The 23,414-nt window shown below is 56.7% G+C and overlaps 1 protein-coding gene across 4 annotated transcripts in view; it reads right to left on the bottom strand.

Annotated features, from left to right (window-relative positions):
• BCAR1 (BCAR1 scaffold protein, Cas family member) overlaps positions 1-15,018 on the bottom strand; it is a 35,777-nt gene extending 20,759 nt beyond the window's left edge. For 2 of the 4 annotated variants that reach the window (XM_057710710.1, XM_057710708.1), the window contains exon 1: positions 2,689-2,869. Coding sequence is in view for 2 of the 4 variants with exons in the window: in XM_057710708.1 (XP_057566691.1) it covers positions 2,689-2,700 (12 nt within the window). In the remaining 2 variants the exon portion in view is untranslated. Of the gene's footprint in view, positions 1-2,688; positions 2,870-14,838 lie in introns of those variants that run through there. The other 2 variants (XM_057710709.1, XM_057710711.1) reach the window with 2 other exon arrangements.
• Between the last annotated feature and the right edge of the window lie 8,396 nt (positions 15,019-23,414).

Below are 23,414 nucleotides of genomic sequence, written 5' to 3'. Positions count from 1 at the left end.
CCAGTCCAGGGAACCGATCCAGGCTGGCAGACCCCAGACATGTTTGAGTAAACTGGCTTGTTCAGTCTTGGGATTTAGTCTTTCAGCAGAGGGCCTATCAAGAGGTTGACCTTCACTTCAGAGACAGCACCAGGCCCTGGTAACCTGCTGTGGGCAGCCCCAGATTTGCCACTGGAGGGGCAGGGGCAGAAGGGACAGCCCAGGTGGGACATTAGGGACTTCACTCCTTGTGAGGCCTTGGTTTCTCCACCTTGACATCTAAAGCCCCCTGAGCTCTGCCCCCTCCAGTCCTAAATGATAACTTTCAGCAGTCCTTTTTAAAGCAGCACTGTCTGCTTCAGCAGGAATGCAAGGGGACACACTGGCACAAAGAGCAAGGTTCTCCTGCTCAAAAAAAAAAGTACCAAGCCTCTGACCTAGGGACACACAGTGGAAATAGGGGCCTGAGGTGGGGCACTGCCCCTCCACCCTCTGACCTGCTTCCACAGCAGGCCGGTACTTTGCCCCACTCCTCACTCAGACGGGGGAGGAAGTTAGCACAAAGAGACGGAGATGGAGTCAGGGCCTCTCCCCAGTGCTAGAGGGCCCAGCCTGCCCCTTGAAAGACCACCTTGTAGCCCCTTATTAGGGGGCCTTAAGGACCCAGAGGAGGCCATTGTCTCTGCTGGAGAAAGACCTTGTCACCCCTACCCTACACTCTGCCCTCCAAACATGACTCTAACACTGCTCCTCCCCCTTTCACCTGCTGGCTGGTTCTGGCTGTGGGCTCCTGGGGGATGGTGGAGGGAATTTTCCAGGCCTGAGAGAAAAAGGGTGGTGGGATCTCCTAAAAGAATGATGGAGGCCAGGAGGGGGCCACTAAGGCACAGTTGTGGAGCCAGAGAGACTCCACCGAATTGGCAGACCCAGCCGGGCATGGCAGCACCCCAAGGGCCAGAGCACCTCCAATCCCAGAGCGGGGGGAGCATATGGCTAGAGCATGGGGCCATACCAGGAGACTATGTTCTGGATACAGTTTTGTGAGGACAAGTAACTGTCCCTCTCTGTGCCTCGGTCTCCCCTTCGGTACCATGTGTATGACTGGTGGGGAGAGCAGGTGTCTCGGGGCCTTTCCTGCTCAGGCAGGATTCCCTAGCAGCACTGTCCTTAGTTCAAACCTGGGGAGACCGTGCCAGCCCATAGTGCTAACGCCTCTATTCAGCACAAGGGTGGAAGTCAGAGGCTCCAGCCCTCCTCCGGAGCTGAGGGTGACTATCTTGGCAGAACCTGGGGCTGCCCTGCTCTGCCTCCACCCAGCACCCACTGGACTCTTTTCTTGCCCAGGGCAAGCGGGTGGTGGATGCCAGTGCCAGGAGGGCTTGCCAGCAGCTCCTCCCAGACCTCCCTTCCTGCCAGGCTCGACCTGCACCTGGGGCCCTCTCCTGCTTTTCTAAGCCTGTTAGCCCTGCCATCCCTCCACCCCCACCACTAGCTCTCCACCCTGGAAAGGAAATGGTCATGGGGGGGGGGGGCGTGTCCCCCATCCCGGGGGGATAAGGAACATCTCCCCGCCAGGCTGAAATCTGCACAACAAACCCAGAGAGTACCTCCCAGCTTACACTCTTCCTCATGCTAAGGGTGCGGAGAAAATAAACTCCCTGTTCATAAGACCAGTTAGGGAGCCACCGCCCCTACTCCGGAATGGAAGACTCCAACATCTCCCCAGGCTCGAACCCCCTCACACTCCCGTCCACCAGCTCTCAGCAAATCTCTGCTTCTCCAAATCCTTCAACACCGCCCTGTGCTCTGCCTCGCACAGCAGCAACAAGGGGCTGGGAGCCCAGGCTGCGGCCACCCGAGCAGCGGCCCCGCCCGCCCCGGCCCCCCCCCCCCCCAGCTCCCACGCTCTGCCCGCGGAGGCTAGAACCCCGGGGTCGCCGCGCGGCCCTGGACCCCCTGCCAAGATTCGGCTCCTACAACCATTTTCGCAACTAGGGTAGGTAATAACCAAGAAGCTCCCGCCCTGGGTCCCAGCATCCAGAGCGGGCGGGCCGGGGGTTAATTATTAACTTCTCCGCTGACACCACGCACTGGCTCACCCGGGCCCTCAACCCCTGGCCTGGGGGCAGGGGCAGCCCTCACTCCAAAACACAGGGATCATCACCCCGCTTCCGGGAAGCTCACGCCTCCTGGAAGTCCACGGTCCAAGGGACCTGAGACCGCTCCTCGTAGCAATGGAAAGTGAGGCTCGGGGACAGGGCTCAGAGGCCCAAGGTCACCCAGCAGGCGGCGGCCGGCAGGGGGAGAGCGGGCCTCCGGCCAGCAGCTTTCCCGGATCCAGGAACTTTCCTGCCGGCCGGCGGCCCCCGAGTCCGGCCCTCCCAACCGCCCCCGGGGCGCGCGGGCTCTGGGACCCTCCGCAGGCCTGGCCTCTGCGAGCCCCGGCCAGGGCAGAAGGGGGGTTTCCAGGACCTCGGACCCCCGCCCGGTCACGCCCCCGCGGAGGCTCCAGCGGCCGGCAGTTCCCAGGACCCGCAGGTCCGGCAGGAAATGCCGCTCACTTAACTCTTTCCCGCCTGGGATCGCCCCGACGCGGGCAGAGCTGGGCGGCCTCCAGGCCGGTACGCGGACCTCGGCCGACGCCCCCCGGCGCGCGGACCCCGCCCCGGCCACCGCGAGCGGACTCCCGGCCGCGCTGGCCACACTCACCAGGTAGTTCATCGTGTTCGGTCGGCCTGGGGCCCCGGCGCCCCGCAGGGGCGCACAGCGAACTCCCCGCGCCGCGCGCTCTCGGGGTCCCGAGCGCCCCGAGCGCCCCGAAGCCGCCTGGGTCCGGCCGCCTCAGCCACCTCGCCGGCCACGGCCGCCGTCCGGCCGGCCCCGCCCCGCCGTCCAGCCGGTCCCGCCCCGCCCCGCCCCCGCCGCCGCCGCCAAGGCCGGCGGACCCAGCCGGGCTCCCGGCATGCCCGGCCGCGCGCGCCCATTGGCCGCCCGGGCTCCCCATGCAAATGAGGCCCCGGCTCGGGGGCGCGCGTGGCTACGGGAGCGCGTGGGCACGCACCACCCAGTGGGACCGCCCCCACCCCGCACCCTCCCTAGGCGCCAGGCGCCTGCCAGATACGCCGGATACCGCCTCTTCTCCATACGCCGGCCCTGCCCTCCACCGTGGGCGAGGACGCGCCCCTCCTCAAAGGCCTAAGCCTTCTTCTTCTGGGAAGACTGCTGGGATTGCCCTCCTCCTTCGGAGGCACCAGCCTCCAGTCTGCCTACGCTGCCCACCAACCTGGGGCATTTCATACGTGTCCATCTCAGATCTGCATCTACAGGCGCATGCCCCAGCTGGCAGGAAACTAATAATACGACCACCGCATCGACTCTGGTCAGGCCTACGGTGTAAGAGCCCCAGGATATGAAGACACAGCAGGGAAGCTAGGGACTGCGGCTGTCCCTGTAACCTAGGGAGAACAGAACCGGAGTTCATCATGTTCTACAGGCGTGTGCGGGAGGCGCCAGTGCACCCAGGGACAAGAAACTCACCATCTCCCACCCTCTCCTCTGAATTGCATTCGGTCTCCCTTAAGTGTCCGCCCACTGTCTCGGTGCTGCTCTAGGAGATCTGTCCCCATCCCAGGCCATCAGTTAGCTCTGTCCAGGGCTAACACCCGTGCCCCAGCAACTCCTCTGTTTCAGCAACGGGGTGGGAGGGATGCTGATGAGAATGAGGGGCAAGGAAGAAGCACCACAGGGAAACTGAGTAGAGGGTGCCTTGGTTCTCCTGAGTTCCCCCTCCCTAGGAGGCAATTTGGTGACTGTCACCCTAGGTAGCCGGCCAGAGTCCCTGAGCATGGTCCAGGATTGCACGGTGGTCTGCAGGGAGATCCTAGGATGGAACCTGCTCCAGAACTAGACTGTCTCCTGCCTTATCTCTGGAATTCTGGGACAGTTGACATCTTGGGTCACTTGCTGAGTGTGTACGGACACCATTATGCAGCTGGAAATGCCGGGGAAGCAAGGGGGCACACCCTGCAGAGAACCCTCGAGCACGGCCTATACAATACATACAAGCCCCAGGTGGACCCACAGGTGCCTCTCCACCTGATATCCAGGGCTAGGCTGACTCAGCCCCTCACCAGGTGTGCTATCTTGGTCAGGCCCTCCCCAATCTATAAAAGGAAGCAGCTAAAAAAAAAAAAAAAAAAAAAAAAAGGAAGCAGCTGAGCTAGGGCACCCCAAGTCTGGCTGGCCATGGGTCCCCTGGAGAACTTGTTAAAAAACAGATTCCTAGGTCCCCTCCCTCCTCCAGAAAAACTGGGTGTGGGGGGCATCTGAACATCTGCATTTCCCCCAAGGTTTCTTGGGGAACCATTGGACAGAACTCCCAGCACAAGGTGTGGGTAAGGAGCAATGGGATTTGGATACAGTGTGACCCAGAGTCCTCAAGAAGGATGGGACAACTAGCTGCCACCCTATGCCCTCTTCAAGCCTGGCCTTCCTGTAGCCTTCAGAACAGCCCTGTTCCCCACACAAGAGCCAGCTCTCAGGGGAACACTACCTAGGGTATCCCCTCCTGCTTGTTGCCAAAGCTGTGCCCTCAGCCCAGGTTCCAAGGAATCAGATCAGAACCAGCTGGGCCATGCGTGAACATCTGTCCATGCTGGGAGCTGGAGGGAGTCCTTAGGTTTTCCCCGGGTCTCCACTCCCGTGGGGAGTAGGGTGGAGACCAGGCTTCACAGCCAGACAGCAGGAGGTCTCTGCAGGGATGGGCAGGGACACAAAGGGCTAGCCCTACAGGGGCTGGCCTTACTCCGCCCTAGCTGGCCTTGGGAGAGAGAAGGAGGCTGCCTGGGAGGAGGAAGACCGGAGACCCTCCCTCTCTGGGGCTGGATTAAAGCAGCGCTGGGGGCGGGGTTGCTTATGTGGGCCGGCAGGCGGGGGAGGAGAACCCAGCTCCTGCCCAGGCATTTCAAAAATTTGCTCCTTTTCCACTTAAACTACTCCCCCCAAAAACTGTGCCTCCCAGAATGGCATTTCCGCTTTGGAATCAAGGCTCCAGCATCTGTGCCCCACTGTGCTGGTAGGGGTGTAGCTGGAGGTGGGGAGGAATGCCCCCTCCCAGGCCTGCCGTTGGGGAGTGGGGGAGGGGCACTCACTGGGCAGGCTCTGGTTGGGGTGTACTGGGGAGCAGACCCATCCGGGCCAACTGCTAAGTGATGGAGCCCCCAGGACAGCGTCCAGCCTGGCCCTGGGCCAAGGTCTGTAAGACCACGTGCTCATTTCACGCTGACAGTGATCCTGCAAAACGGGCTTCCTGATTAGCCCCATTTTCCAGATGAAGAGGTTGAGACCCAGTTTCCCATCCCTTGCCCCATCCCACAGACTTCAGCCATGGAAGAGACAGAACTTGTGGCCACGGAAGGGATGGTGGGGCTGCTAGAGTGCAGGCCACTCTGACTCCCCTGTGGCACCTTCGGGACAGGGCAGAAAGGGACTCAAGGGGCAGGACACCCAGGAAAGCCAATGACCCTGCCGCACTCAGAGACCCCAAAGGACAGGCATCTGAGACCCACGCATCACCCTGAAACACAACTAAGTTCAGAACGGAGGCCCAGCAGCATCACCCCCACACTGAGGGCCAACCCCACATGGTGCAGGAGACTGTGTGGCCGGGAAGGAGAGAACAATGATAGGACAGGACTGCTGGAGAAGACAGCAGAAGCACGGGCACTCCCAGACCACTGCTAGTCACCCCAGGTGTGGCCGGGCACCTAGCCAGGCTGAGGATGAGCTCACAGGCTGGAGGGGATGTCCCTGATCCCCCTCCCCGCCAGGATCTGGAGGGAATAGCTGTCTGTGCCGGGAAGGTGGTGGGTGCAGCACACGGGGACGCTGGTTCTCACCTGTCCATTCAAGTGTCTGCTGGAGTGAGGGCTGCTGCTGCTCCCAGACCCCATGTGGGGAGAGCTCCTGCTCTCTGGGCTTTTGGGGTCTTATTCTCTAGGTCAGACCCACAGCACAAAGAACTCTGCTTGCTTTAGCCCCAACAATGTCTGTGGCAGCATTTATAACAGCAAACAAAGAGGGGGCATAACCTCAATGCCCAACTACAGGGGATCGGTTGGGCGACCAGAGCCTCTCCATGGAATATTGTGCAGCTATTAAGATGGCCACTTTCAGAGAATAAAATCATGTAAGAAAATGCTGACAAGTGAAAAGAGTGGGCTGAAATGGCTTGCACAGTGTGACTCAGGCAGCCCCCTTCCCCTCCTAAAGCCTTGGGTTTCCCAGCAGCACAGAGGGTGGTTGGATGGGTCAGCGGATGGCCGGCTCTGGGAGCAGCAGCAGGAAAGGATTTCCTGAGGCCGGAGGTGAGTGCTGCCAGCCTCAGGGACAGGAAGAAGTGATGTATCTGGAGGGCTACGGGTGTTGACGCCTTGCCCCTGGGCTGGCCAAGCACACTGGCAAGCTCAAAGCCAGCCTGCAAGCTGGAGCCAGCCCTGCTTGGGCAAGGGCGGAGGGGCCCCTATGGGTGGCCTGGAAAAGAGGCGAGCTGGCTGCCTCAAGAATCACTGTCAGTCAGTCCTCACTGCCCTCTGGGGACCAGGTCAGAACTACCACCACCTAGAGGCTCAGAGAGGAGCAGTGCCTTGCCCAGGTCACACCTCCAGGAAGTGACAAAGCTACAATCTACAAACCCGGCCTCCCAGGCATGTTCCCACAGAAAAGCGCCCTAGGTGATCCCAGACAGAGCTGAGCCTGCTCTTAGGGCGGGTGTTGGAGCCATAAAGAGCTTTCCCGTCCTCCCCTGCTCTTCGAGGGTGGAGCAACCATGGGGCAGTCCATTTGTCATTACAGGGGTGACTCTGACTGTGTGTGGGGGGGGCTCCAGTCCCCAGCCTTTGAGTCCCTTGAGCATCATCCCAGGCCAGTCCCCAGAGATCTTGGGTGCAAGGGCAGGACCAGGACCAAAGGTATGGCGGCAGAGCCAAGGGTTGGGGGGTGGGGGTAGACAGGCATGGATCCCAGCAAATCCAGTGCCCCCCACTTTCCCGCAGCTCCCTCCCCTTCCCCTCTGGCTCTTTCAAGGACTGGGAACTGGAAGCAGCGGCACAGTCTCCTAATTTTTTTAACTGCTTTTCTAATTTGAAAATTAAAGAGCTGCAGAGGCACCTGCAGGGAGGTGCCTGCTTCAGCAGGGGCTCTGCTCACAAGCCTCGGGCACTTCCCAGGGGCTCTTTGCCCCTGACCCGGTGACCTGAACCTTCTCTTCGAACCCCCCTCCCCATACGCCTTAGGGAACCAACAACCAGCCCCCCCCCACCCCGTGTGTGTAATGAGAAGGCTGCCCTCCCTGCTGCCACTGGGACACCACTCCCTGGGTCCTCACCCCACAGCAGCCCCTCAACACTGCCTGAAGGAGCACATGGGGGTGGGGGAAGGACGGGCTAGGGACAAGACCCTGTCCTCAGAGAAAAAGCCTAGCTGCTGGCAGCCCAGCTCGGGCTGACAGCCTGGGCGGGCAGGGCCAAGGGTGTGGTCAAGAAGCAGTCCTAGCCCGCCATCTGCTCCTGCCTCTCCCCATGGCAACCAGCTCCGGCATATCAGGGCAGAGGGAGGGGGGCGACTTCACATGCCATCTGCTGCCCCCCCCATCCTGCCTCCCCAGGAGCACAGGTGCCCACACCCACAGAGACCCCCAGAGGGGCAGCAGTGTCGCCCAGACATCAGCTGGGGTCAGGGGCCAGTGGGGTCCCAGGAGGGGATGCTGGGAGCTCTGGGGGCAGTGGGGTGGGAGTACAGGAAAGTGTGGATACAGAGAGCACAGCTACAGCAGCCACCAAGCCTGCTCCAACCTACAGAGAAAAGCCCCACGTGCCCCAGGAGACCAGGCCCAACCCTTGCCCAGGTTTAGCCTACAAGGACAGGAGTAGAGACCGTTAATGATTCCACCTGGCGTGGGACCCTCAGTGGTCACTGCATCTCTCAGAGCCTAGTTACTGTGTTCGTTAAGTGTAACCAGTGCCAGAAGCCCTGCCCATCACCAGGCTGTGAGACTGCAGACACACGCAGCCTGCAGTACACAGCGGGGCTCCTGCGCCTCCTCTCCACACACCAGCCCTGCCCCACCACGCACACCCCCTTGGGCCCACACCTTGTGCACAGGTGCGTGCAGTAAGCCCTCCCTGCTCTCCCAGCCCCTGCTCAAGCGCCCTGAGCTTCCCCAGCCCCTGAACCACAAGAGGAACAAAGCCTTAGCCTCGGCTGAGATTCTGCAGCAAAAATCTTTCTGTGAAGCCCTGTTGCCCCCAGACCCACCAGCCAACGCTGAGAGGTGGGCAGGGTCTCCCCTCAGCCTGGGGAGCGGAGACTGACTGGTTATGGGGTACCCACTCCCTGCTGGGCTACTGCTGCCAGGAAAACAAGTCCCTGTCCTCAGGGAACTTACACTCCAGGGTGTGTGTGGGGGACAAACAGGTAAACACAGAACATCTGTGGGTCTGTGGGAGAACGAAGCAGACAGCAGAGAGCAGAGTGGTGGCAGGGGCTACTTTATACAAGGTGCCCGGGGGCTCCTCTCTGAGGAGGTGGCATTTTGAGCAAATGTGTGAGTCGTTTGCTAAGGCTTATTATGCAGAAAAAAATAACAGTAAAGGTTTGTAAAAATAGCACAGGCATGCCAACTCCCTCCGTGTGAAGAGCGGAGCACGGAGGTGTTAGGGACTCAGGGAGTGGCTCTCAAGCAACCCCTCCCCCCCTTAGCTTCTTGAGCGGTGGGGTGTCCTCCGGGCTGGGGGCTCCCAGAGTTGAACTGGGAGCAGCCAGGAGTGTCTGCCTGGTGGGGTGTCTTGGCGGGCGGCGAGGGACAAAGAGGGGGCCCAGGAATCCATCCAGACCAGGGAAGCTGGAGGGACAGGGTCAGCTCCCAAGATAGACTCCATCCTCTCTAGAAGCCTCTCCCCACCAGGACCTCTGGCGGGGACAGGGACCGGGAGAAACACAGGTGAGTCAAAAACCTAAGACCTGTCACCTCATGGCCAACCTGGGAAGCGGGAATTCAAACCCTGGGTACCTGGGGAGGGCTGTGAACAAGAAGGCACATGGTCACACCATTCTGAACCATCCTTTAACTCTGGGGAATCGGGGATCTGGGGGTACAGACAACTCTCTGGGCCTGTCTCACGGCACATGTGATGGGGTATCAGGTTTTATAAAATACTGTAATAGGGCATCACACCACCAACAACTCTAGTATGCTCCAGTATAAAAAATACACAGCACACGAAGACTGGAGACAGATATCCATCAGCAAGAGAACAGATAAGCACATAAATTCATAGTCAAAAGCAGAACACTCAGCACAGCAATGAAAAGAGAACTACTGATACACACCATGTGGATGAAAATCTCAAAATCATTTTGCTGAATGAAAGAAGCCAGACCCCAAAGAGTATATACTATATGCTTCCACTTACATCAAGCTCAAGAACAGGTGAGACCATGCCAGAGAGAGGAGAGAGAAATGAGAATGCTGAGCACCTTACAGGGGGTGGGGCACACTTAACTGTATAGGAGGTACTTGCGCACTTTCTGAGATGATGGAAAGGTTCATTATCTTTGACTGATGATTAGAATGGGGTCTACATTGGTCAAAACTTATCCAACTGTATACCTAACATCTGTCCATTTCACTACATATAAAATCTCCTCAATAAGAGAGTCTCAACTGGTAAAAATAAAACAAAGCACAGAGGAAACAATATATAGCATCAGGAATACCAAAAAACAGGTACTGCAATCCTAAAACCACCATGTTACCCTTTTTGCCCTGGCTGTCAGGGAGCTTTAAGTTAAATTTGTACCCTACCTTCCCCAGACATGACAGAGTTCTGGATCTTCTGATGATCCCAGACTGTCTGTGTCTTTCGCTATAATCTGCTTCAAATCCTTACCGGAACTTGGCAGGGTTTAAATAATAAATTAAAATTACTAAAAAGTTCCCTCAGCCCCTAATTCCCCTTCGAGAAGGGATTAACTTTAGAGCCGCGACTTGTGACCACCTCTCCTGGCAGAGCGGGCATCCACCACCACCTCCGAGGTTCCCAACCTGTTCCCAGGTCTTTTTCTTGAAGAGAGGGAGGCAATGGCCCAGGAAACTAAGAGAAAGTCAAAGAAACAATGGGGTTAGACTAGGATACAATCAAAGCAAGCGGCTGTGACAAAGACAAGTCGGAGGCTGGGGAGGCAAAGACTGAGCACCGACAGGCGAGGAGACAGGGGGGCAGGTGCAGCTTATGCCTCACGCTGCGGGGAGGAGGGGGCCAGGAGGTGCGCTCCCACAGCCTCGCAGTCCACCCGCCTCACCCGCAAGCTTGCGCCTCCTCCCTTAAAGTGCCAGGACCCACCTCATGGGTGCTCTCCTTCCCACCCAGGACCCTGCCCGTCCCATGCTGGCCAGGCTGCTGCTGACCACATCTGAAGTCAGGCTTGTACCCACCGATCCAATAGCTTCCACTGCCTACAACTCTGCACCCACTCCTGGGGGCGCTCAGGGCAGGGCATCCAGCTGGCCTGGGGCACAGTGGGCCAGCTGGTGGCCCTACTGGAGGCCACTCTGTCTGTGGGGTGAGGACAAGTACCTGTCCATCCAAGGCTCAAGAGGCAGGGGTCCCGCAGGCAGGCGGGGGCAGGGGAGGGGCCAGAGTCATCCTACCACTATAGCTCTGGCAGGAACTGACCATAAAATAAAGGCTACTGGAGGCAAACTGCGCAGGCCATGGAGAATTATGGGGGCAGGGGGCTGATCACCTCTCCCCAAGCTGGTCGTGCAGGAGCCAGGAGTGGGTCTTGGCCACTGCACCCGCCAACGGTGGCAGGATTAAGATAATCACTTCAACAACAGTAGCTGCTAGAACTTATTAGCCTTTTAGTAAAAGCTTTCTGCAAACCTTACAAAGTTCTCATAAAACCCCAAGAGCTCAGTGCTGTTAACATCCCCATAGTACAGAGGACACAGGCTCAGAGAGGTCCAGTAATTTGCACAAGGTACAGACGAGCCAGCACCATTCATTCTGGAGCCCTTGCCCTGGACCCATCAAATATCCTCCCCACCCAGAATCAGCCTCTCTGGGAACCCACTCAGCCCCCAACAAGGCTTCCAGGACGGTAGCTGGGATGCAGGCTCTCTGTACAGGGACATAGACTCCTGTCTGGAGGGGTGCTCCTCGGTGCTCCAGGGCCACTTCCTTGGTGGGTGGCCATGGTAGGCTGGAGAGAGAGGAGCCAAGCAGGCCTGGGTCCTGCCCTAAGGAGCCTGATAGCAACCAGATATCCCCCAAATAAATGCACAATCACAGATGGGAATCCTGGAGGGCTTCCCAGCATGGTGCCCTCTGCCTGGGAGAGCAGGAGTGATGAGGTGAGCAAGGTAGCAGCTGGAGATCATATCTTGCAGAGGGAGTGCCAGGCAGAGTCCAAGGCCGGCAGGAGGGTGTGGCAGGAGGGGTGCTGGGTGCTTCGAAGACGGAACTGAGGACCTTGGACTTGGACACTGTGCCTTCCCACTGTTCTCTTTTGAGTCTGTTCTACCAGGCCCCAGCTGTCCATGGCCTGGCTGCCCAGGCCAGCGGTGAGCCCAGGGCAGAGCCTCCCAGCTCCCTAGCCAGCTCTCCGGTCACAGTGGTGGCTGACACAGAGCCAGGCACAAAGGGCGCCCTGGGACCGCTGGCAGAGGTTCAACCAGGTGCCACTCCTGCTCCACTGATCTCCATCGACTGCTGCTGGGGCCCGCAGGGCTAGACCCGCCTTGCTGCAACAGCAAGCTGCCTGGACGCCCTGAGGCCCAGCTGCTTCGTGTCCCAGGGGTGCCGAAGGGGTTACCCGAACTCATGCTCCAAAAGCCACGAGCAGAGGGTCACTCTCTCAGCTGCCCCGGTCTCTGTGGATGGCTCAACGGACCGCAGCCCCACAATTACAGAGGCCACGCTCATTTTCTGGCTTTGGATGCTACCAGACTTGGTTCCCACCCTGGCTCTGTCTCTCAGTGGCCAGGCGACCCTGGCAAGAGTACAGGTCCTCCCCAAGCACAGCGCCCGGCACACAGAATGCACTCAACATACATCAGCTCTTTGCTCTTTGAAAGGACCCGTCCCTCACTTAATAAAGGAGCAGAGGAAGGGCTGAGATGGCTGTGCCCACTTCACAGACGGGAAACAAGAGGCAGGAACAAACAGCAGGCAGCTTCTCTACGAGCTGGAAGCTGGCTTCCCCTCTGACAGTGCTGGGGTTGGGGGGACAGTATCACTCCTAAATACAGATCATGCCAACGCCCACCAAGGGTCTGAGATGGGTGGCACAGCTATTTTCCTTCCAAATGCTTCCTGCCTACCCAGAGAGAAGAGCCCTGGGCACTGAACAGCCATACCCAAGAGGAAGGCAGATGTCAGAGAACAGCCGGGACGTGCGTCCCCAGGTGCTGTGAGAACACTGCCCTCAGTTCTGGGGAGAGGAGAATGCACGAAGCAAGGAGTCAGGGGGACCCTGTGTGTCTTCCCCTCTCTGGGCCCCAGACCCCATGTGGGTCAAATGACACACTAAGACCAGCTGATCTCTGGAGGGTCCCCCAGCTCTAACACTCAGGAGGTCACTCCTGGCCCAACCTGGCCTATCCCAACCTCTTCTCTCGCCGCCATCGCCTCCCATTCCATTCCATTCTGAAACATCTTGTAATTGCTGTGGGCCAAAGTGCCTGCGTCAGCCCCATCCAGGAAAAGACTGCCTAAATGAACGGGTGTGCTTAAAACCCAAATGTGTCCGTGAGCACCACATGGGCGGTCACCATTCTGGGTTCCTAGAGCAGGGCTTGAGCAGGAGGCTGGCCTCACCACGCATCAGCATATGAAAGCAATTTTCTGAACATTTCACGGCTGCTCCAAAAATGAACTTCCTCTCCCAGTGCCACCGGCTCACACATCGCCCAAGGGCCCAGGAGAGAGCCAGGGTGATCTGACAGCCCAGCATGTAGGGGGCAGAGGGTGAGACCCCTACTCCCCCCCTGCAGAATCTCAAGGGCTGTGGCTGCAGGCGGGAGGGTGGTGGGAAGCAACGTGGGGCTGGCAGTGGTGTGGACAGAGGGAGCAGAGCAGGACCACAGGTCTCCACAGCACGTGTCCATAGCAGTGCCTGTCTGTCCAAGTCCCCCGCAGAGTCTGGCCCTCCCACCGTCCCTGTCTTGTTACAGATGGGGCCACTGAGGCACAGAGCCCAGGAAGGCTGCCCAAAGTGCTATAAGGCAAGGGGTCTGGGTGCCACCCCTGACTCGGTACCCAGACCTCTGCTGTGACTGTGGACAGCCACACCAAATTAAGCTCAGACCTCCCAAACCTAGGCTGTCCAGGCTCGGATGTGGCCCGAGTCACATTCCCTGTTCACGACTGCCCTGGAGACTCAGGTCCTCAAGCAGGCTCAGGTGGTGCACCTCGTCTCTCTGGTCAGTGCTCACAGGGTCAGGGCAGTTCCCCCAATGCCCCGAGCCAGAAGAGACCCAGAGCTTTGCAGGAAAGCAGAGCAGGAGAAGGGCTTAGCAGGCATTTTCTGTCTTCTTTCTTTCTTTCCAAAGATGAAGCAATTATGCTCTGAACCAGAACAGATGGGGGTGGGGGGTTCACGTCAGCACAGTCGGGAAGCCCTAATTTTTTCATCTGTAACTCTGCATTACCGCTTCTGGAGGCGGGCAGGAGCTGGGATCTTAATTCCGTAATAACAACGCTTTGCACTTACACAGCATCTCTCCTCCAGTAATCTCCACGCACTCTATGGTGGTTAATTAAAAGGCCACTTGCCCTGCCAGGAAGCCCCAACTGTCTGCTTCACCATGAGGATGGGGTCCCCCAAGTGAGGAGCAGTTCTACAAACAGGACAGGTGGACAGGCCCACTGGGCCACTGCCCCTTCCGGTCAGAGGGAAAGCCCCTAATGCAGCAGAGAAACAATGGCTGGAGGCCACAGCTTTCCAGCAGAAGGCGCCCCTTCCGGGCAGGAAGCAGGGTGTCAGCCCCCACCTCAGTCTGTGCATCTGTAAAGCGGGCTGGGGCCTGCGCCTGAGGCCTGGTGACCAGGGGTGGCCAAGATCAGCTGCCACCCTCAGGAGGTGGGGCTCAGATGCCTCCAGTTGCCAGCCTGAGCGTGGATCCCTGAGGGCTGCCCAGGCCTGCCTGCTGGGCGAGAAGGAGGGGGTGTCAGGTGAGAATAGAAGCCCCCATGGCTAGGAGGAAAGAAAAGGCGGGGCCCTGCACCCTTGGGGGATTCAGTCACAGAGAGAAACTTCCCGGGAAAGTGAACGTATCCGCCGGTTCTGGGGGGTAGGCGCGGATCCCCACCCCGCCAAGCCGTGCCGGGGGAGGGTGTCTCGGTCTCGGGAGAGGTACAGACCGGGCTCCAGGCCTGGCCATCCTGGGGAGGTCCCTGAGCACAACCGGGCAGCTGTCCTAGGTGGTTCCCAGGGGGACTACGCAGACCCCGCCCCCTCACCCGGCCCAGTCGTCCTGGAGGGGGTTCCCGGGGGGCGGCAGAGACCCCTCCCCACTAGGACGGGCCATCCTGGTGGTGGAGGGATTCCTGGGGGACAGCACGGACCCCAGCCCGACCCGGCTCTCCAGGGAGAGTATGGAAAGAAAGGCGGGGGCGGAGAGACCGGCTTCGGGGAGACGCCCCCAGGCTGCCCCCATCCCCCGACGCGAGAAGGCCCAGGTGGGGCGACCCCCCGCCCGGAAACCCCCCTGGCATTAGGCCTGCAGCGGGCGGCGCGAGGTCGCAGGCCCGGCCGGGGACAGCGGAGCCGGGGTCCCGGCCGGCGGTCGGTACTCACCGGCACGGACATCTTGCCCGCCGCTCCCGGGGCGCGGGCGGGCAACGGCGCCGGCAGGCTGGGGGCTCCGGTCCGCCGCGCCGCTCAGAGGCCCCCGCGCGGGGTCCCGGCGCTCTCGGGGCTCCCCGCGGGCTCCTGCGCGCTCCCGGCTGCCGGACTGTCCAGCCGCTCCAGCCTGCGCCGCGCATGCGCCGCCCCGTGCCGCCCCTCCCCCTCCCATCTCCTCTGCCGGGGGCCGCGTTAAAGGCGAGGACCCCGGACCCCGGCCTTTTTCTGTCGGCCCAACGCGGCGACGAGGCTCGGCTTCCACCCTTTACCCATCCTTCAGGGGCCACCTCGCGTCGCACCATCTCCTGCGCGTCCGTCTGGTCTGGAGGTCAGAACGCCCACCCTCCCACCCCCACGTTGCCCAGCCCAGGGTGCTGGGCGCCTGCCCGGTGGTCTGGCCGGGCTCCCAGTCCCTGTGTCTGAGGGCGATTGCGAGTCAGACGAGCAGGGCCCCTAGAAACCCTTCCCACTCCCCCAGCTGAAAGCCCAGAGACCCCCCAGTTCCCCCCACGCAGCGCTGCTCAGGGCTCCTCTGCCTTCTCTGCGCTCTGCGACTGCCCCTCCCCAGGGATGGGGAGCTCCGACTCCCCGGGAACAGCCTGGCTAATTGTCAGATCACCCTGACAGAGCTGGACTGGCTTTTAGGGAGGATCCTGTCTCCCGATAACCCTGACTCAAGGGCCACCCAGAGCCGTCCCTGCACCGGAGACCAGCCTTCAGACACTGGAAGACAGGCATTCCAGGGCCTGAGCCTTCCTTTCTCTGGGTTAAATCCTCAGTTTCTTCAGCTATTCAACATGTGACATGGTGTCCAAGCACTGGGCACATACCTGTGCATCCTAATTGCCCTGCCCTCTGCCAGGTAGGCCTTGCTGTTCCCATGTAACATTTAACAGATTGAGGGTCTGAGATCCAGAAACCAGTACAAGGGGTGTGACCACTTTGTTCTGCCACCCACCACATACAAACTGTCCCTGCTCCCTGGGGGCCCTTCCTGGGCTCGACAGGGCAGGCAGGGCCACAGCAAGCAAAGGGGGGGTCTGGGCTGACAGCTGCCACCCCCTCAAAGGGCCCTCTGTGTACATCTGGCAGGCCACCCTGCCCGTGCCCACCCACCCGCATCCATCTGGCACCGGGGCTCCTGAGCTGGGAGCAGCAGTTCAGCCTGGTGCCTGAGCTCCACGCCACACACGCCCGCTGTCTCAGACGTCCCCCCTCTGCCACCCTGTTCCCCCCGCCCCTACTGAGCCTTCCTCCTGTATCCCAGACCCCACCCCTCCTTTCGCTCCTACTTTGTCTGAATTCTCATTGCCCACTGTTCCTACCTCCTCTCCTGTCAGCCCCATCTCTCAGTGCCCAGGCCAGAGCTGGGTGAGCAGTGGGGAAAGACTCCTTCCACACCCCCGGGTACGGGGAAGTAGAAACCCAAATAGAAACCCAGCAGAGGGGTGTGACTGGGGCCACAACTGGCCTCCAAACCATCTAGTCCTTGCCTCCAACTGACCCCAGCATCTGCTTACTCGGGAAGGCCATCACTGACTCATCCCTTAGCTCAGGAAGAGGGATCATTCAGCTAGACCCTCACTCACTCCAAGGCAGGGACCCAGGGCCTTGGGTGTGGGGCTGGGGGCAGCCAGAGGAGCTCCATCAGGACACTGAGCATCCTCCCCAGCAGGACCAGACGTCTGTGAAAAAACAGCAGATGCTCCTCCCTCGCCTCCACCCAACATCCCCCACTGCCCAGCAGGCAAATGATCCCAGAATGACTCACTCAGTCCTGCAGAGAAGGACTCTGAGCACCTCACAATTAGCAGTTACACCACAAGCAACAGCTGGGCCGCCTGAGCAGGCACCAGTACCCTGAGAGGGTCCTTGAGGGCTGCCAGGGCCCCAGAGAGACAGGGGTTATTGTTGCACCTGGCACTGGGAGGGAAGGGAATTTGGACATGGACACAGAGTAAATCTGGGCAGAGACAAGCTTTATACCCAGTTCTCCAGACACCCACACCTGGCCTCTGTCCCCTGGGCTTTGCTGGAGGAGCCCCTGGCCTAGGAGAGCGCAGTGGGCTTTTGGAGGCGCCTGCAGGCAGTGTGTAATAATCCTACATTAGCATGGTGCCTCAGTCACCATTGATGAACCAACACTGATACATCCTTATTAACTAATGTCCACACTGTATTTGGATCTCCTTAGTTTTCCCTATTGTCCATTTCCTGTTCCAGGATCTCATCCGGAATCCCATGTTACATGTAGTTGTCATGTCTCCTTAGGCGCCTCTGGACTGTGACCGTTTCTCAGACTTTCCTTGTTTTTGATGAACTTAGTTTTGAAGAGTACTGGTCAGAGATTTCATACAATGTCTCTCAATTGGGATTTGTCCGATGTTTTTCTCACAGTTTGACTGGAGTTATGAGTTTTTAGGAGGAAGACTCCAGAGGTAAAATGCCATTATTATCACATCATTCAAGGATACATACTATGTGATGTTGACCTTGATGACCTGGCTGAGATAGTGTTTGTCAGGTTACTCAGCTATCAAGTGACTTTTTTTCCTTTTGAAGAAGTGAGGAGTTATGCTCCACCTCCTTGAGGATAGAGTATCTACATAAATTATTTGGATTTCTTTTGTATGGGAAATTTGTCTCTTCATTTATTTATTTATTCAATCACTTATATCAGTATGAACACATGGATATTTATTTTATACTTTGGATTATAATCCAGTATTACTTTATTTTCTTGCTCAAATTGTTCCTGTTTTGGCTGTTTTGAGTTCTTTCAGTTGGTGAATCAGATTTTTCAAGTGAATCTAGAAATCTAGATTGTTTTATAAAATCTCTAGGTTTTGAAACATTGACTATGTAAGCCAATGCTTCTACAGGCCAACCCTGGCAGCTCTAGGCCCTGGAATCAGATTACCTGCTTTGAACCCTGTTCCTCTGCTTGCAGTTGAATGATCTTGTTCATGTGAGTTAACCTACATGGGGCTCAGTTTTCTTATCTGTGAAATGGGAGGGTAATATTCTCTGGGTGGTTGAGAGCACTCTACTGGATGGCTAAGGTAAAGTTCAGGGCACTGGACCTGACACAGAATCCTTATTAAACAGCAGGGACCATCATGGCCACAGGCATGAGCAACTCCCTATGGAGGGTAAGAATTGAGGTTGTTTTGGGGAGGCCTAGAAGGAGACTTCAGGGTTGGAGGTAGCCAGCAGGGCCCTGTGAGCCCTGGAGTAGATGAAAAGGAAAACTACCCACCCCAAGCCTGGTTTTCAGCATGAGAGTTGAACTCTGCTACTCTGTAGTAATACCATATTGACAGGTGGAGTACGCAGGGCCAGCTGTCCTATCTTACTGATGCTAAAGTGTGAATGACTACCTCTCTCTGGGAAGGCAAGTCAGACTGGCTTAGTGGAGTGGATGGGGACCTCACTGGCCTGCCAGGTAAGACCTTGGGGTTTGGTCCTGGCACCACCTCACACTTATCCTGTGACCTTAAGCAAGTCCAGTTCCCAACATCCTTGAGGGTAATTTCACAGTGTGGTCAAGGGTGGGCTCTGGATGCTGGGGCACCTCCTTGTCTGTCCCTCATGCACAGAACCTTAGCTAGGCTCTGCCTGGAGGGCCTCTGGTTAAGGGAGAGGGTGACGTTCAGGTCATCAGGCTGCTGGGTGCAGAGGGAAACCCTCATCCCTTAGACAGTGAGGTTTCACAACCTGGTAGCAGGAGGGAGATGTATTAGTTTCTTATTGCTGCTGTAACAAATGACCCCAAATTTGGTGGCTAAAACAACACAAATATATCACCCTACAATTCTTGATATCGGAAGTCCAAAATGGGTTGGCAGGGCTGCATTCCTTCTGCAGGCTCTGAGGAGGATCCCTTTCCTTGCCTTTTTCACCTTCTCGAGGCTATCTGCCTTCCTTGGCTCGTGGCCCTGCATCACTCCAACCTCTGCTTCCATGATCCCATCTTCTTCTCTGACTCTGGCCCTCCTGACTTCCTCTTATAAGAAGCTTGTGATTACATTGGGCCCACTCAGGTAATCCAGGAAAATCTCCCCATCTCAAGATCATTAATTTAATCACACCTGAAAAGCACCTTTTGCCTTGTAAGGTAACCTAGTCGTAAACTCTGGGGATTCAGATGTACATGGGGGCGGACCCTGGGCCCCCCCAAAGATGCTCCCTCACTGGGCACTACAGCCTAAACTTCCGCCATGGCTACATTTGAGCAGCCCAGGAATCCTCTCACTCAGTTTGAGACATCCCTCACTGTTCATGGGAACAGCTATAAGTGATGTGTGGCTCCGGCACACAGTCTGGCAAAAACCCCTAACAGGCAGGGACCCTTTAACCCAGAAATTCCATGAATTTATCCTAAAAAATGCACTCACAAGTAGTCAAAGATATACGTGCAAGGATGTAACTTGCAGCTTTCCTTATGATCAGCAAAACATGGGAACAGCTTACAAGCTCAATAATAGGCACCAATGAAATAATAATTCACGGAACATTCCCGGGATAGAATTCAATCCTGGGCGCCACTACAAATGACACAGAATGACATGAAAATATGTTTACAATATACTGTAAAGCAAGGAAAAATAAGCTTCCAAATAATAGGTACAGATGGATCCTATTTTCATAAAAGTTCACATACTTATATTTATGTCAAATATATTGCATTGGGAAAAGTCTGGAAGGATAGATACCAAAATATCAGTTGTGGTTATCTTGGGGGAGGGGTAGGATTGTTTTCACCACTGTGTCTTATTTAGGGAGGGCGTATTCAGTGCTTGGTACACTGTGGATTAATAAGTAGAGCTTTTTCTGTCTTTATGGATTAAAATTTCACAGACTAGTTTGATTTTTGAGGAGAAGGGGGTTTTGGTGTAGCTAAAATTATTTCCTTTATTTCCTTCCTTCCTCCCTTCCTTCCTCCCCCTCTCTCCTTTCCATCCCTGCGTTGGGTCTTCATTGCTGTGCATGGGCTTTCTCTAGTTGCAGCGCGCGGAGGCTACTCTTTGTTGCAGTGCTCAGGCTTCTCATTGTGGTGGCTTCTCTTGTTGTGAAGCACGGGCTCTAGGCTTCAGTAGTTGCAGCACATGGGCTCAGTAGTTGTGGCTCACGGGCTCCAGAGCGCAGGCTCAGTAGTTGTGGTGCACAGGCTTAGTTGCTCAGCGTGTGGGATCTTCCTGGAGCAGGGATCGAACCCATGTCCCCTGCATTGGCATGTGGATTCTTAACCACTGTGCCACCAGAGAAGTCCTGATTTCCTCTATTTTCTAATGTTTCTTAAGTGAACATTAATTATTTGTGCAACCTTTTTTTTTTACAGTAAACACTTTAAAATTGTGACAAAACACATAAAATTTACCATTTTAACTACTTTGAAGTGGCAGGAAGTACATCCACAGTGACCTATAACCATTACTACTATCCATTTCCAGAACTTTCTCATCATCCCAAACAACTCTGCCCATTAAACAGTAATTCCCCTCCCCCCCACCCCCCAGCCCCAGCAACCACCTTCCTTTCTGTCTCTATGAATTTGCCTATTCTGGTACCTCGTATGAGTGCCTTTATACAATATTGATCCTTTTGTGTCTGGCTTATTGCACTTAGCAAAATGTTTTCAAGTGTGATTTTTTTTTTTAATAAAAACACCTTCTGAGGGGAAAATGCAATTGCCAATTTCTAGGAAATACAAGCCACCTGAACAGGTTCCCATGCAGTCCCATCATCTCCGAGCAGGCAGGAGACAGAGGGGAAGGGACGTGCCAGGGGCCCCCCCAAAGCAGACAGCTGAGCTGGGCAGAACCTCAGGCCCCCACCTCAGCTCCCAGGGCCCTGGCCACCGGCCTCTGGTCTTCTAGGATGTTTGTAAACACCCAGGGACCAGAGCCCCTTCCAGGAACAGGCCTCTATTCTCAGTGACTGTGACAAGTGGAATTTCACTCTCCACTGGAAACAATCCCCAGGGCATTGTGTTTCTGAATCCAGGGATGAAGCTGCCCGACTGAACAGTATACATTCTCTAAATTATTAAACAGCGGCAGCCACACTGGGGTCACCAGTGCAAGTCCCCAGAGCAGCAGTTTGGTTCTCAGCGAGGCAGGCACGCCAGGCCCCCACCCCCATCACTGCTGCGCTGTCTGGAGGCCAAGGGTCTGCACCAGGGACGCTGGGAAAGTCTCCCTGCTCCCCAGGAGTGACACTGACTCTCATGGAAATGGAAGGAACTCACTGTAGGGAGGGAGGTCTGTACTTTGGCCAGAACTGGACTCCCTTCCCTGTCATCTTTGACCTCTGGCAGCAGGGCGGGGCAGCCAGGTCTGGGCACCAGGCTGGCCATGTGAACTTCAGCACAATATTTATACTCTGTAAACGTTCCATCCCATTTGTCAAATGGGGCTTAATAAAGCAGCCAAGCATCCACAACTGTGGCGAGCCCCATCCCTATTTTATTCTTGTGACCACCCCCTTTCCCCCGAGAGTCACGCAAGTGCTGTGGCCTTGATTCAAAAGTCCTGGAAGGACTGGGATGTCAGTCTGGGCTAGAAGGGCTGGTGTGGCTCTCAGTTAAAGTATTTATATGCTGCTGCTGTCAGAATCGCTGACTCCAGTCTCTCCACCCTCCACCCACCAGCCTGCCTTGCTGGGCCCCAGCTTTCTACTTCTCAGGCTCCCCTGAGGCAGGAGCTGTTGCTCCTCCCTGGAGGCCCAAACTCTTCCGTGTTCAGGAAGGAGCCCCGGGGGAGAGGAAGATGCTTCACAAAGGCAGCACAGAATTGCAGCTAGGACCTCAGTGTTCTGAGAGAGCCCATGACAGAGCGCCCTGTAAAGAGGGGTGAGGGTGGGAAAGCTCCCTCTGTGAGCGGAGGCAGGCTCACTTCTTTATTCTCCGGCCTCTGGGCCTATTGGTTTAGGGCGGCTGTTGAATAACCCAGGCCACAGTAAGGCTAGGGAACAAGGATGCAGCCACCCTGGGCCAGCCAGCAGCCTGGAGGGACACTAAATGCTGTGACTCAGCTTGGAAAGGGGCCAGGGCAGATGCCCTAGAGGCTTTGAACGTTGTGGGGGTGTTGTTCTTGGGGCCAGCGTCTCAGGCTCTTGAGGAGGATGTGACTTTTGGTCTTAAACTGTTTCCTCGCAGATAACCCCTTCACCCATCTACAAGGAAGGAGTCTTCACCAGCCCTGAGGTCTATAGTGACCTAAGCCCAGGTCATCCCGGGAGGTCCGGGGTCTTGCTGTAACTGACAACAGGGACCAGTTCTCCATCTGCAAGCATAGAAGCCAGGCCAGCTCTGGCTCCCACTCGGTTTCGTCCTCGCTGGCTCCCCCTTGCCTAAGGATGCCCTGAACGGAGCAGATGCCACATGTCCAGTCTGTCTATGCTGCTTTATAACTGTCAACCCCCATTTTATAGAGAGCAAAAGTGAGGCCGCATGAAGCAGCCCAAATTGCAAAAAAGAGAGAGAGGTGCCAGAACTGATGCTTGGGGTCTAAAGCCCAATCTGGAATCCCATGTTCAGGTCTGATTGCCCTGGTCAAGACAGATGTGAGAGACCTGGAGGACACACAAAGGAGCAACTGAAAGGGGATGGGCAAGCCACGGAAAGGAAGAGGGGCCTTAGTTAGGAAAGATAAAGACTGAGAGGGGATGAGATGGAAGGCTAAGTGGTTGTGAATGGTAATTTAAGGCAAATGTGAACCTGCTTAATACCAAACCTCAGAACCGCTTGGGAAGCGTGAGAGACGTGAAGCCCCACCTTAACCGAACAAAACTCACTTACCCTGAGCAGGGAAAGGATAAATGGATTCAGAAAATATTTAGAGCGATTCACAGATGAATGTGCCACAAAACTAGGTTTACACGACTCAAGGGTCATTGGGGCATATTCCTGCTGCATTAGGGTTCTCCAGAGAAGCAGAACCAGTAGGAAATAGACAGGCTGAGGGTTCTGTTGCCTGCAAGCTGATGGTGCAAGTCCTAGTCCAAGCCTGCAGACGCGAGCGCCAGGAGTGCTGATGGACGGGAGGAGATGGGTATCTGAGTTCAAGCAGAGAGCAGATTCGCCCTTCCTCCACCTTTTGTTCTGTTCAGGCCCTCAGTAGGTTGGGTGATGCCCATCCACACTTGTGACTATGATCTTCTCAGTCTACCCATTTGAATGCTAACCGTTTCTAGAAAACCCCTTACAGACATGTTTTACCAGCTACCTGGGCATACCTTAGCCCAGTTAAGTTGGCACAAAAAATTTACCATCAACACACCTGCCCAGTCCAAATGCTTCTTCCAGAGACAGAGCCCTGGGTTGGTACCGCAGAAGGTGCTAGTACTCAGGGATGAGCTAGTCCAGTCTTCTCCACAGATGGCCATTCTCCTCCTAGTTCTGGACACATCTCGCCCAAAGCACTGGGCTCTGTACTCAAAGACAGGCAGACAGGGCTTCCTTGCTGAATCTTGTCTTCTCAGAGGGTTTACACAGGAAGAGAGGGGCACAACCGCTCTGCTGGAGA

The sequence above is a fragment of the Hippopotamus amphibius genome, chromosome 16 (assembly GCF_030028045.1).
Source record: "Hippopotamus amphibius kiboko isolate mHipAmp2 chromosome 16, mHipAmp2.hap2, whole genome shotgun sequence".
Lineage (NCBI taxonomy): Eukaryota > Metazoa > Chordata > Mammalia > Artiodactyla > Hippopotamidae > Hippopotamus > Hippopotamus amphibius.
This window is presented reverse-complemented; position numbering and strand designations above follow the sequence as displayed.